Source organism: Helianthus annuus, chromosome 5 (assembly GCF_002127325.2).
Source record: "Helianthus annuus cultivar XRQ/B chromosome 5, HanXRQr2.0-SUNRISE, whole genome shotgun sequence".
Lineage (NCBI taxonomy): Eukaryota > Viridiplantae > Streptophyta > Magnoliopsida > Asterales > Asteraceae > Helianthus > Helianthus annuus.
The window spans coordinates 68,508,179-68,523,953 of NC_035437.2; the positions used below are offsets into that span (position 1 = coordinate 68,508,179).

The 15,775-nt window shown below is 37.4% G+C and overlaps 1 protein-coding gene across 1 annotated transcript; it reads right to left on the reverse strand.

Annotated features, from left to right (window-relative positions):
• Positions 1–11,200: 11,200 nt before the first annotated feature.
• LOC110938729 lies at positions 11,201–12,280 on the reverse strand. The gene is made up of 2 exons (XM_022180852.2): positions 11,801–12,280; positions 11,201–11,710 (listed from the first exon to the last, which is right to left on the reverse strand). The coding sequence occupies exons 1-2, from the start codon at positions 11,872–11,874 to the stop codon at positions 11,308–11,310; spliced, it is 477 nt and encodes a 158-aa protein (XP_022036544.1). The 5' UTR covers positions 11,875–12,280; the 3' UTR covers positions 11,201–11,307.
• Positions 12,281–15,775: the final 3,495 nt, after the last annotated feature.

Genomic DNA, 15,775 nt, shown 5'->3' on the forward strand with positions numbered 1-15,775 from the left:
AAATCATGGACCAAGGAACCAAGCAATTGAGGCGCAGTCGAATTCCTATTGTCAAGGTTCGATGGGAAGGAAAACGTGGCGCTGAATTTACTTGGGAGCTCGAAAGTGAAATGAAGTCGAAGTATCCTCATCTTTTCCCTACGTCTTCCTAAATTTCGGGACGAAATTTCCTAAAGGAGGGGAGACTGTAACGCCCGGCTCTTTTGTACTTTCCATTTATAGAAAGTTTTATTCGTATTTCTATTTTTGGAAACCTTGTATTCTTGTAATCGTTCCTTTCGTTGTAATCATTGTCAAACTGAGACTGGATCATTAATGAAACTTGTATTTTGTTACATTTATGTTGTACGCACTCTAATTATGCTCGTATGTTCGATTGGTGAATCAAATTGTGCTTGAACGTTATTCTTGGAAACTATGTGCTAAACTTATTGAACTAAACTTATGCATTGAACGTGTTTTGAACGAGAACGATACTTGGTTATGACATTTATACGCCTAATTATACTTTGATTATGATCTTCGTACTTGATTACACCTTATACTATGCCTTTATGACCAAACAAGTCCCTAAACTATCAAAAAGGCATCAAAAAGAATCAAACTCAAACTTCAGGGGCCTAAATGTCAAAATATCAAACTTAATTTCATAACCCATGTGCTAGCGTAGCGCGACGGGTAGAGCCTGGTTGCTAGCGCTACGCGAGCACCTTGTTTCGGCAGAAAGTGTGTTTCTTGAGCTGTTGTGCACGAAATCCAACTCTCCAACCTCACCCAATCACCTTTAATCCACCTCTAATCACCTCCAATCACCTTCTAACTCATTCATTATAAATACCCACCTTCTCCAACCCATTTGACACTTTCACAACTCTCTAATCTTCACAAATTCACTCTCAATCTGCAACAAATCTGTGTTTTGGACAGATTCTTGTAACTTCACTAAAGTGAGTGTAACTTGCTTATTTCTTAGCCAAATCACTTGGTTCTTCTTCCTATTGCTTTGTTATGTCCTTGGGTTTGAATCCTTGGTTTTTCCTTGGAAGAATCAGGCTTGGATTTGCCCTAAAATGAACTAAAACTTTCTGTTTTGTTTACTATTAATCAACAACATGTTATTTCTTATCCAACTTGTGTCTAACACATCTCACACCAATGTCCTAATGCTTACAACCTCTCTTATGGTTGGTTAAGCTTAAAAACATGGTTGAGACACTTAAATCAGAGGTTAAAACCTCACAAACTTTCTGTTTTAATTAGGGTTTTACCCACAAGTAGTGTTCAAGTGTGAAACTTGATGTATGTGTGATGGTTGGTTTAGCATAGGCTATCCTTCATAAGAATCCACTCATTACTTGATGTTTTTCTATAGATTAGTTGTTGTTATTACCTTAATACTTGTATGTTCATGACCCTCCTTGTTGTTTATAACAACAAGTGTAGTGGTGAACAATAGAGGTGCCTAAATGGAAGCTTGTTCTTCCTACCTCATGTATGTATTCTATGACACAAAGAGGTACCTAAATGGAGACATTAATCTCCTACCTCATGCTTGAATCATAAGACTTGTAAACTATATAATATCTAAGTTATTCTATATGTATACATCTAAGTAACTAAGATTTGATGATGACTTAATAGTTATTTGTTAAGTGGACGTTACATCATCTATGACCATGCTCTCATTACGACTCTAATGGATCTTAGAATCCATGAAATCATACCAACTCTTTTGAGTTTAATAGTGTCAAGAACAAGAGTTATGTGTACAAGATGATTATTTTCACCTATGTTACTTTCTATATATTTTAAAAACTCCGAATCTATAATCTTCCGTTATACGCCAAACTCACACACCTACGTTTCCTTGTGTAGAAGGACAAGGTGCTCCGAACTAATTCATCTACAAACTTGCTCTCGGAACTTCAAGTCACCACTTGTAAACTGTGAGTATACTCGTACTTTTCCCCTTTTACTTTTACCACTTTTGGGGTGTAACATGTTTACCTATTGAAACTTACACATGAACTTTTGTCTAAACACACAAACATTCCTATAACAATGCTTGTATATGTGATGGCTTGATACTTTAAATTTGGGTGATTCTTATGTGTTGAACTTATCATTAACTTCGTACGAGCCAAACCTTGACATATGTAGCGCTATAGGATTAACGACCCGCCTCTACTGAAACTTTGGTTATGTCATGAGCAAGTTGCGTTTTCTTGGTTTGATATGTTAGACACATGCCATATTTAATGTTTATCTTGAATCGCATGCTTGCTATGAGGGATTGTTCACACTTTTATCTTATGCTATGTATGTACCAAACTTGTATACTCGCCTTTGCTTTTGCATTGAATTGTATTTTAAACATGTTACAGGTTGATGATGATGAAATGAAAGAGGTAGCACGATGCCTAGATACACACTTTAGACGCTAGGTTTAATATGTTGTATCGAATTTTGGTTATGTTGGTTTGTTATTTTGAATAAACTTGTTGTTATTTGGGATCTTGTATTGATGACTACTTAAAGTTTGGAAATGAAATTTGAATTATTAAATTATTGTCACAAATAGCGTTATGATGTCTCGAGCAATCTTCACACTTCGTCTCATCCCGATGTTTCCGCCATTGGTTGGGGTGTGACAGATTGGTATCAGAGCCATAACTATAGGGAATTAGGAAAATTGCCATGCTTTTGCCCTAGTCTATAGTTTTAGGAACTTTGTCTCTTATTTGTTGTTTAAAACATTTGTACTCTACCTTACATGCTTCCTAGCTACACTTCTTGTTATTAAAATTATATGCCTTTCCTAAGGCTAGCACGAATACACTTATGCGATTTCATGATCTTGTTACATCAACGAGACGAATTTACCAAAATAGGCGTGAAACCCACAATTTGGTAAACGACTCTCACTCCACCTTTTATCTATTTTGCACGAAATTTCACCATTAAGCTAGGAGTGATATCCACAACTTAATGGTAATTTCCATTTCAACTCATCTAATACCTCTTGAAAGAAAAACACAAACAAACCTTTTTCCCGTTTGTTTGATTGACGTTACCGAATAAAATTTTGAGAAAAATGCCGATTCATGATCCACGATACCGTCTTGGGATCTCCGGCAATTCCTGCAAAATCTTCAAACACAGATTTAAAAAGATGCCGATTCATGCTCCACTCTTACAAACCTGGGAGCTCCGGCAAGTCAGGTTTTTCTATTTGAAAAGTTTCACCCAAGCCTGACCAGCCTTGGGTGATTTTGAATTCTTGTTCAACAATGGTGGAAAATTTTTCTCATCCATTGTTAAACTAGAATTCTCGACCTTTACCTCAACACATGGCTCCTCTGGCTTTACCATACCAGAATCATTGCCTGAATGTGGCTTGTCTGACTTTGACCTGTCAGATTCATCGCCGACATGTGGCTCCTTTGTTTCCGAAGAAACAGATTCATCGCCAGGAAGTGAAAACTTCACTTTCTTCTTTTTCTTCTCCTCTTTTGTCCTCAGATTTGTATCTGAAGAATTCATCTTGCTTGACTTTGCAGCCGAGGAAGTTGATTCATCAGAACTCTTCTTCGAGCTGTCGGGTGAACCCGAGGACAAAATCTTTTCGAGATATTCTCTCGCTTTCTTTCTCTTTTTCCTCAGTCGGTCTTTCTGCCCCTGAGAAAGTTTAACTTTCTTTTCCTGAATTGATTGTTCTGGAACTTTAGGTTTCAGAACCTTTTGCTCCTGGGGCTTGACTTTGACTGGAATCTTCTTTGCCATTTTCTGAGAATTAGCCCTCAATCTGTCATTCGATCTTCTTGGGCAATCTCTGGCAATGTGACCTTTGATATTGCAATTATAGCACCTCCTGGTCTCATAACTCCAGTATTGGCAGTTAACAGCAATATGCCCCTGATATCCGCAGCTGTAGCACATCCTGTTATCATACCAGTTACCATTTTCACACCAAACGCTCAGATCATAACATTGTCTGGCTTGGTGATATTCCTTCCTCAAATGTGCTGGTTTTGACGCTTTTGCACTGTGGTTTGTTCTGCACACAACAAATTTTGAATTTTCATTTTCTATTTTTTGTAATTTTTTCTTTTGATTGGATGATCGTACTGATGAGTTTTTTTCTTCATTTTTAAAGTTTTGATTCTGTTTTACAATCTTCTTCACAGGTTTTTGCTTAGAGCATTCACCTTTTTCAGTTGATTGTAGAACAGTTTTCTGAAATTTTTCTTTCAACTTTAAAAACAATTTTTGTTTTTCTTTTTTAACATTTTCATCATCAGACTCTGTCTCAGACTCATCTGCTGAATAAAAATTCTCATTTTCCTCATCAGTTTTATCATCACAATCTTTGACTTTGACTTTGTCAAAGTTTATAGCCTTTTCACTAATCGAAACTGAATTGATCGGTTTTGGACAAGGAATATTCAACTTGTCAGATTTAGTCGCAAAACTGATCAATTTCTTCTCAAGTTTATCTATCTTGATCCTGGAATTCTTAGCTTCTTCCTCAAGCTGAGATATTCTCTCAAGATGAGACTTGATGGAATTTTCATTCTCAACCTTCAAATTTTCAAAAACAGACTTTTCATTTATCAAAATTTTGATCTGTTCCTGAAATTTTGATTCATTCGCTTTCAGGTTTTTGTTTTCAAGCTTTATCCAGAAATCTAAATCTTCTGAAGATTTCTGTTTGATTTCAAGCTCTTTTACCAACTCTTTGATTCTCTTTTGAGCGCTTTCACCTTCTTTTTCAAGTTCGACAATCTTCTGAAGATGGGAATTTATCATCTTTTGTTTTTCAATGTTGTTTTTACTAAACACATTTCTCCCATCTTCAAGAATTTTCACTTGCCCCTCAAATTCTTGATTTTTCAAAGTCAAACTGTTAAAATCAACCAACAGTTTGTCATTTTCAGCTTTCAACTTCTCACAATCTTTTTCCAGAGAAAGAATCTGATTTTCAGCAACGTGCTTCTCGTCTTTCAACTTTTTGACTTCAAATGCCAAACTTTCTATGTCTCTCACGAGTTTGTCATTGTCAGTCTTAAAGTTATCGCATGTTGAGCACATTGTTTCATTCTTCACCGATTCTTCAGCTTTTGAAGTTTCTTCTTCCATTGCTATCAATGTTCCTGCACAAAACAATTTAACGAAATCAAAAGGATTTCCATTATTATCAATATAACAACCTCGTTTGAAATCATATTTCAGCACATGTTTTGTCCTGATACATTTAGTAACCCTTTTGTGTATCTCTTCAATCACATCTGAACTTAGATCTAGCACATTATACTCCAAAACCTTGATCAAATCTTTCTTTTTCTTTCTATCTTCAAGTTCATGAGTTTGAAGTTTGCTGATGAATTGATTTAGAGGTAGTTTTGAAAAATTTGAGTTCTCCCTTAAATTCTTCAAACATTCACCCCATTCAATCGGTAATGCATCTGCAAATTTCTCCAATTTTTCAACATTTGACGGGTATATCTCATGATCTTTCATATAACTCAGTAAAACACTATATCTGTCTTTAAGATCATCCAACGTTTCGTCTTTCAGACACACAAAATATTTGAACCTTTTTGCCCAACCATCTTTGCTCACTTTCCTATACCCCTCATCTAGAAATCCGTTATTCCAGTTATTAAATCTTTCGAAATAATAGTTCTCCTGTTCATCAAACATCATTGCCATGTTTCGCAAAACAAAACGACACGTGTTTGTTGATGAATAAGCGATCTGAATGTGACAGAAAAGCGAACTAAACAGCAATTGAGCCAAATAAGCGGTCCAGATAAGCAATCCGAATGACAAATAAGCGATCCAAGAATTATCTGAATAAGCGATCCAGAAATGATCCAAATAAGCGATCCACAATCAGTGAATTTGGAGCGGTCCAAATCAGTTCGAATAATCGATCCAAGAACAACCCGACCGAATGAGCGATTCACAATGGTCCGGATAAGTGATCCAAATAAGTCTGAATAAGCGATTCACAACAATGAATTTGGAGCGGTCCAAGATCAGATTGTCCGAATGAGCGGTTCCCAACCGTTCGGATGAGCGGTTCCCAACCGTTCGGATGAGCGATTCAGAACTTTTCGGTCGAGCGGTTCAGACTATGTTCGACCGAGCGGTCCACATTCAAATCCAATTTTGATCCACTTAGACTATGAATTTTGATCTGAAACTTTCTAGGGTTTATCTCGATACTATTTCGCACAATCTGTGAAAAATTGAGCAAATTCCGACCGTGAAATCTTCTCGAATCAGAAAAAGAAGGTGTAGAAGTAAGAAAAAGTGATGAAATCCGGCTAATTTCTGCAGAGAACCTCCTCCTGAGCTCTGATACCACTTGTAGGATCGTATTCTGACCCGAACGAGTCGTTCAGAGGCTTTCTCCTTGGTTTCAGGTGCGGAATAACAAGAAACTAAGGTAGAAACAGCAGGCAAATCACTTTAACTACTTGTTTTACTAATATCAAACGTTTACAGCTCAAATCTCGCACCGGCAAAGCTTCGGCACGATTTCTACTCAATGTTCTAACTGAAATCGCCTTTAGGGTATATATAGAGATCTGGGACCGCTTATTGGACAGGCCCAATAAGCGGCCCATATATGTCACTGGAGCGGTTCATGTAACCTGACAAATGAGCGGTCCAGCTGGTTTGCCATACAAGCGATCCAGCTAGTTTGTCACAAGAGCGGCCCAGATTGATTGCCATTCGAACGGTTCAGCTTCTAACCGTTCGAGCGGTTCAGCCCAATAATACCCTGATGAGCGATCCAATATCTAAACCTATACAATTCTAACAAATTCTCATATTTACAATCATTCCTATTCTAAGACACGAACGAAGATGTAGTCGACAGACAACTGCACCAACAATCTCCTACCTCATGCTTGAATCATAAGACTTGTAAACTATATAATATCTAAGTTATTCTATATGTATACATCTAAGTAACTAAGATTTATGATGACTTAATAGTTATTTGTTAAGTGGACGTTACATCATCTATGACCATGCTCTCATTACGACTCTAATGGATCTTAGAATCCATGAAATCATACCAACTCTTTTGAGTTTAATAGTGTCAAGAACAAGAGTTATGTGTACAAGATGATTATTTTCACCTATGTTACTTTCTATATATTTTAAAAACTCCGAATCTATAATCTTCCGTTATACGCCAAACTCACACACCTACGTTTCCTTGTGTAGAAGGACAAGGTGCTCCGAACTAATTCATCTACAAACTTGCTCTCGGAACTTCAAGTCACCACTTGTAAACCATGAGTATACTCGTACTTTTCCCCTTTTACTTTTACCACTTTTGGGGTGTAACATGTTTACCTATTGAAACTTACACATGAACTTTTGTCTAAACACACAAACATTCCTATAATAATGCTTGTATATGTGATGGCTTGATACTTTAAATTTGGGTGATTCTTATGTGTTGAACTTATCATTAACTTCGTACGAGCCAAACCTTGACATATGTAGCTATAGGATTAACGACCCGCCTCTACTGAAACTTTGGTTATGTCATGAGCAAGTTGCGTTTTCTTGGTTTGATATGTTAGACACATGCCATATTTAATGTTTATCTTGAATCGCATGCTTGCTATGAGGGATTGTTCACACTTTTATCTTATGCTATGTATGTGCCACTCGCCTTTGCTTTTGCATTGAATTGTATTTTAAACATGTTACAGGTTGATGATGATGAAATGAAAGAGGTAGCACGATGCCTAGATACACACTTTAGACGCTAGGTTTAATATGTTGTATCGAATTTTGGTTATGTTGGTTTGTTATTTTGAATAAACTTGTTGTTATTTGGGATCTTGTATTGATGACTACTTAAAATTTGGAAATGAAATTCGAATTATTAAATTATTGTCACAAATAGCGTTATGATGTCTCGAGCAATCTTCACACTTCGTCTCATCCCGATGTTTCCGCCATTGGTTGGGGTGTGACATTTTAACATGCTTAGCTCGTCACTTTTAGTTTAGTGCTTGTTTAGAGTCGTAAGTCAAGCGGTCTAAACCACCGCTTAGACTTTCGAACTCGACCCGTTTGGTCGATCATTAGGATCCGACCAAGCATGTTTAGTGACCATAGTTGCATAGGGAATAACCTTCCGAGGTTATACCTTATGGTCACCTAGTTTAAGTAGTTGTATGATAGGTAGTTTATATGCCTTAGGTAAATTACCAAAATGCTCTTTTCATGCATAATTGGATTTTAAGCACATGTAACCTAAACATTTGTCACTTAACTGATTATGCAACATAAATAAACATGTTTAGACATATAATACTTTTCATAGGACTGGTTAGACGTCTCGAACGCGTTTTACGTGAACGACGCGTTAAAGTAGCGTAAGCTACCTAAACGGGTCGTAACGAGTCGAAAGCACTTAGGTTAGGTTCCGATTCAGAATGTAGGCTTTGTTAAACCATATCACATGAGTTCCTACACTCATTTGGTTTACAAGGCCTCATTCTGTCCGATCTTCCGATTTAGGTGTCGATTTATTTACTAGTGATCCGATTACTAGGTACTACTTGAATTTCCTTGGTTTGCCTGAGCTTCGCTAAGTTCTTTAGATCAAGGATACCCTTCTATTCAATGTGAGTATATTGTTCCCCTATTTTACTGTTTTCGATTGTTTTGGGGTGATTCATATGTGTTAAATGATTTCGATGTTTAAACGATGGTTTTTGAAAACGATTAAAATGGTCTATATTAAATTAATAACGATTTTGATAAAGTGAACAAACTTGTTGGTTGTAATTACATAACGAATAACATTCATTAATTTTGGCCAAACCGACCAGTATTAGGTTATGGTACCATAGGATCTGACAAATCCCGTTATCAGACTGCACCCATGGTTATGTGTGGGTTAGGTGGGTAGCGACCGAATCTGTGATTGTTAATTTACCCTTTGGTGGTTTATTAATGCGAAAAGCGAGATAGTCGAGTCACGAAGATTTGAATGTTATTAGCGAGACGACCAAAAGTAGTTTCACAATTAAAAAAAGTTAGACGATTTTGGGACAAGTTAAACGATTTGAAACGACTTAAATGAAATAAACGATTTCGTTAAACGATTGGTTTTGTGTTGTGATTAGATAATGGGACAGGTGTAGCATGATAAAAGCATGGTAGATACGCCGCTGGTACATCTTATATATAAGTGCTCTTATCATATTACATTTTGCGTCATTATTTAGTTCATTGGGGAAATGATTTTAAAACGATGTCACACAACGAGGTTTTCAAAATGATATAAACTATACGAGTTTAATTAACGAGTTTTTACGAGATGTTTTACAATCTGATTTGATTAAATAAATGTTTTGGGTTAAGAATCATGGCTACGAGAATTTATAAATTATAACCAACTTGATTTGAGTTGGTCAATTATGTCACAATACTATATTTTTCAAAACAAGGTCTTAGTTAAGTATTGCAGCATGTAAACTAGCCATGAATCCGACACTCTCATAAAACCTATGTACTCACCAGCATTTCTTTGCTGACTTTGTTTTTACATATGTTTCAGGTGTTGTTGAATGATGTTGATTGCTAGGATGCATACTCACATAGGACTGGACGAGGCCTTAGTGACTTAATAACAATAATAGACTATGTTTAACTTGTTTGTTTAGATTTCAAGACGATGTAAATTTTTAATGTTTAATAAAATGAAACTTCAAATTTCCATGTGTTTTGAAACAATGATTCTGTTACAACACTCCCCGATGTTTCTGCCATGATTTGTTGCTTTATCGTGGTCGGGGTGTGACATTAAGTGTCGAACTCTCGACAATGGACACAACAACACTCTAGTGGTCACCCATGGACCGTGAGTGGGGCTCGCCCATACCCATTAGATCTAACCTTTGTTCTTTGGCCCTCAAAAGAATTAATGGCACCTTAGTTACAGCCTATGCTCACATGATCTAAGAGTTTATTCCATAACTTAATCATACCCTAGTTAATATGTATTCCAAAAGAAAAGGGGGACATAAATCCATTGGGTTGTCTCGTTTTTCATACGCAGACCAACCCAGTCCCGTTGTAGTAACTAGGACATTCCCGTCACTAGTCATGAAAATCATGCACGTTTACGGAAATACGCCTTTGTTTTGTAAAACCGGTATGTTTAGTATAAACCTTTCGTAAACCGTTCGAGTTTGTTGAAATTCATTTGCAACATGGTTTATAAATATGAGTTTTCGTTCATCAAAATAGTGTTTGCTTTTGCAAAAACTTGCATGTCTTTCCACCCCCGAAAACATTTATAAAAATGTAAAACCGTAAAAAGTGGGGGTTATGAACTCACCTTGACATTCCCGTGCAAATCTAGCTTAGAGTGTGATGTCGTAGTGTCATTCCATGAATGCGAACTCGCTAGCGTGCAACTAAGACAATCCTAATCAAGGAATAATTATAAGTGTCTAATTAAACGTAGCTTAACTACGTGTCCGAGCTCTTCTGAATCGTTAACTAAACGACACTAAGGTAGTGTTGTCTTACCTTAGAATAACCAATCTATGGATCATAATCCCGTTTATAATCGGGATAAAAATAAGTCTCGAGATCGACTTAGTTTTCCGAGTGATTTAGAATATATAGTTTTATGTATATAGTCAAATATATATACATACTAAGTCGTGTAAGTCGTCGTGAAAAGAAGGCGCAGAGGGATAGCGGTAAGTCTCATTGTGGTCCTCGTAAAATGAGAATAAATAAATATATTTACGGTACGGAATCTATCGTTGACGCTTGTAATAAATATAAAACATTATATTTATTTTATAAAATTACACGAAGAATCGACGTTTGAAATAAATATAAGCGATTATATTTATATTATAAAAGTATATTCGGGTTTCGTTGATTAGTAACTTGTGTGTGTCGAAAAGTTATAATCTCGTTTTATAAGTTATAATACGTCGCCAAAAATAATTATACTTTATATTTATTTTATAATATAATATAACTCGAATTCCGATATGTGTCGCTTTTAGAACGTAATTATGTTTCGTGTCACGGGTTTTTAGGAAAAACGAACAGAGTCTCCTCTGTTTTTGGACGATCCCAACAATCAAAGTGTCGATATTTTTTTATCCAAATTCAACAATTTTCAACGACATCTCAAGAATATAATCAATTTATATAAAATTCTCGTCGAGTATACTAAATGCAAACTAAATTATAAACGAATCGGTTCAAGCTCGGTGCGCGTTAACTAAATAAAATCTAAACTGAAACTCGCGTCATTAAAACTTTACCGTGTCTCGTGTTGACTGAGTTTGACCTCAGTTGACCGAGTTTGACCGTTTGAGTTGACCGAGTCGACTCGCTGAGTTGACCAGGTTTGACCGAGTTGACTCGCTTTGACCGAGTCAACTGAACCGAGTCATCTGACCAAACCGGAGCCGAGCCGAAGCTATTGACCGACCCGAACCCATTTACCAGTTGACTAATCTTGACCGTTGACCCGAACCATAACAAAATCCGCACCGCAACAAAACCCGTATCACCCGTAACTGACCCTTGCTCCTTGTAACCTGAATCAAAGCTAACCACTGCCGACCGATTTTGACTAGGTTTGACTGAACCCGAATGAGCCGAAACCCAAGCTGAAATGTAACCTGAAAAACTGACACAGATCTAACCATTTAACACGAAATCTACTTGAAAAATCCGAAACAAAACCAAATCAGAACCTGAGGAGCCGAAGCTGAATTACCTCCATAACCGCTGCCATCGCTGTCCCCGGCCGTCGCTCACGGTGCTGCTGCCGCCGCATAACTCCTCCGCCATCTTTCTCTCTCATTGATATCTTGGGCCAGCCGTCACTCACCACCACCGCTGCCGGTGCTTCTGATCTGCGAGGGTTGGGGTGTGCCCGTCGGTAAACCACACAATCGCCGGTAAACCATCCGTCACCGGCCGGAGCTTCCCCTGTTGTCGGAGCTGATTCAGAGAGACGAGGGGTGTGTCTAGTGGTTGTCGGTACACGAACCGCCGCCAGAAAGTGTGACAGGCTCCTTTTCTTGTCGTGAAATCGAGAGAGAGAGAGAGAGAGAGAGATTACGGGTGTGTGGGTGTGAAAAGAGATATGGTTGAGTGTGCTTATCGAAATGCGAGACGCCGGAGCTCCGATCTCCGGTCACCGGAATGGATGAGAGAGGGAGAGGATACTGTGTTTGTGTGCTGTCAAAAATGAGGACTGATTTAGGGTTTTGAACTTTAGTTTGTTATTTATACTACGTTTCTTTAAGTGGGCTTGGGCCCTAGGCCCACAAGCCCGCTTATCGAGTTTATGTGCGGCCCGATGCATTTCAGAAGCGCGTTTTTGCACTCAAACGTCACGTAATGTCATAAAATAAAATCTTAGAGTTGAAACACTTGAACTTATGACATGTACCGTTTTTAGACGCGTATGCGCGTTGGTCGCGTTAAATCGCGTAGCTGTGTAGTTTGTCGTTTATAACTCGCTTTTCGATCCGTTTTCAACTATAGGTAATAAAATTCAAAAACGAAACTAAATATATCACAATATATTAATATCGAGACGGAATTCGAGTCCGGTGCTTCCGTTTCGTCGTTGATTGTCGGTGCGTTACTATATCCGCGTTTTTCGTTCGTGTTTGCGTTTTATGTCGTTCGAAAGCATGAATATTTCGCAAAACAAAATCTTTAAGTATAAATTATATGTACAAAGTTTGTATTCATCGGCGTTGTCAGTATTTTGTACGGTGTCAGTTTGTTTTTGTTTATCGTTTAGCAGCTTTCACGTAGATCGTCATACGCGTACTGTAGAGTCGAGTAGGCACTTCTAGACTCTCCAAGGGCCTAATTAAGTTAGTTTGCGTCTTAAACACTATTTATTATCGTCCTAATCCTCGTTTATCACGTAATTAGGAGCCGTAAATTACCGGTTGTCACATTCTCCCCTGTTGCAGAAATTTCATCCTCGAAATTTAGACTATGTTATCTCTTCAGAGTTTTGTCATTCACAGGTAAGTACGAATAATAACAAAGTGAATGGTCGCGTAATCGAATCAAAACCTATTCAGATCACGTGAATGTAAGGACACTTTGCATCAATAAGAGCCTAATGGTTCAACTGAGTTTGTTCCAGAAATCAATGTCAACTGAATGAAGCTTAGTGACACTATCACCAATGCGACCAAGTTTACGGGGTTCAACAATAGAGGAATTTCGACCAATAGAATTCCAAATGAACGTTCACAATATACAAATCAATTTTTGAAACAATAGAATTCACTACCAACGGAAGCTTATGTTGGTTGTCATATAAATGAACTCGAATTCAACAAACTTAAATAAATAGAACCAGAAAAATGACTTGTCAACTATAGAAATATTAAATAAATAAAATCAACATGTTGCAAGGATACACCGAAATGAAATACAACCGAACTTGGTGTATCATCATCTTAATACATAGTTGCATTACGACCATTTAAATGATGAGTCAAACGAAAAGCATACATAGTTTCGCATGAAGAGATTAGCACAAGCTACAAGTTTATATTGACGCCACAAGGTGTCGTAGTGAATGAAATAATTCAATAATAGCGGTGATCGAACAAGTACCACCTGTGTTTTGCATGAAATGCTCGATCATGATTAGCCCAAGCTACAAGTTCATACCGACACTACAAGGTGTTGTAGTGATTGGAACAATTCAACAATAGCAGTGATCAAACAAGTATCACCGTGTTTTGAAATCAAGCGAGGGGTTCACGAAGTAAATCTGAATATTTGTTTCAAATAATTTTCATAGGATCTACAACTGAAAATGGAACAAATAAACAATGTTTCCGAGCGAAGATGAAAAGCAATGAATATCACGAAATGTTCACTCAATGGTGAAAGAACCGTTAAGAGGTACCTTGGAATATTTAACACGAACTTGTGTACCATTATTTTAATACACGATTGTATTAAAACTGCTTTAATAGATAATTCAACAAAACAGATTTAATATAAATAATTAATTAAATCCGTACATGATGTGTGCAAACGAGATTAGCGCAAGCTTCAGATTTGTGAAAAACGCCACCACAAGGTGGTCGTGCTCAAAGAAACGATTCATTGAAGTGGAGGACCAAACAAGCCTATTATGATTCAAGGCAAATGAAGTGCTTGTTGGGATTATTTCGAATATGGTGGCCTCAATCCATCATATAGAATCCTGAATCGAATATATATTACGAGCAAGTTCAAACAACTGAACTTGGTTTAAGCACAATCCAACGATGGATGCATGTATCAACAAGAAAATTTCGACATGGTTACAACGAAAAACCATGTATGTCGCTTGAAAGGAAATGAGTTTCAACGAGCTCGTTGACCCGATATCAAAGAGTCAACGTTTTGCAATAATACGGTCATCCAAATCACAATGTAAAATTCGACATAGCAAAACAATATTGAACGTTGATAAGAAACAATTTCAAGCAAAGCCACATGCATAACGAACAACGCATGTGTAACATATGAATTTTTCAAGAATGAAGCAATTAAGTGTTCGTTATCATGAAATAAGATCTTCGTGATGCAATGGCCACTAGGGGGAGTAGAAATGCAAAAATCTACTCACTGTATGCAAGAAGTCGAAATTTCAACAAAAGAAATGTAAAGACTTTACCTGGAATTTCGTGCGATGACCGATTGTTGAATGACATTACCATGGAATGTCGAACATAGCCTAATCGCCATAAATGAAATAGGGGGAATGTGGAGACATGTGACTTCTTTTGCAGCACCAATAATTGTGAGTCTCTTTAGACTAAGCATCAATCGTTATGAAATCTTGTTTAAGCGTACCTCAGCGTGATTCGTGTCGTTTGCAGGATCACTTGCCAATTTGCCGCTTTCGACCAGTAGTTTTCCCACTGACGGGGTTAGCATCGTTGTTGTCATGCTCAATCATGTTATCCAAAGGCATTGCCTCGAAAGTCGTGTGTGATGTATTTCTACGTCCGCTAACGTATAGTTTAAGTTTCACGTGTATTCGCGCCCTAGCGTTTCGTTCCGTGTAGGTTACCTGCTCGAGTAAGTGAGATAGCATAGACGACATAATATGATGGCGTTTAGTCGAGATGTTAGTCACAGTTTCTAAGTGAGGACCTTTAATGAGTTTCGACATAAGTTCTCATCAAGAGTTTTCCAAAGGTCCTATATGTGTGTTATCAAAACCCTCTAGGTTTTGCTTACTGTGTGTAATCGTTTCGTGTATCGTTTATCAAACACAACTCTTGTGCATGTTTAAAATCAAAATAGTTGACTCATTGTTCTTGTCAGCGGTTGGAACCCATATTTGAGTCCTAGGCGTTCTGTATGTGTTCAAGTCTTAATATCTAAGTACCCAGAGGATGGTGTGGTTAAAGCCTAGGTATCTCTACAGAAACCTAATTCGTTGAAACCTATAGCTCTGATACCAATCTGTCACACCCCGAAATATCAGAACTAGCGTGACTGGACCTGTATCTTCATTGCACAGCGGAAGCAATTAAGCTAAGACTTATAGAAGATGAACGCCGCTAAGTTCTCGAATTCCCATGGGTTCTCCTATTCCAACCGTTCCATAGTTTTGAAAATGCAACCTGAGAAAGAACATGGGAAAAAGTCAACATAAAGTTGTGCGAGTTCATAGTTTGTTTTGAAAAGATTTAAAATAAATCTTTTT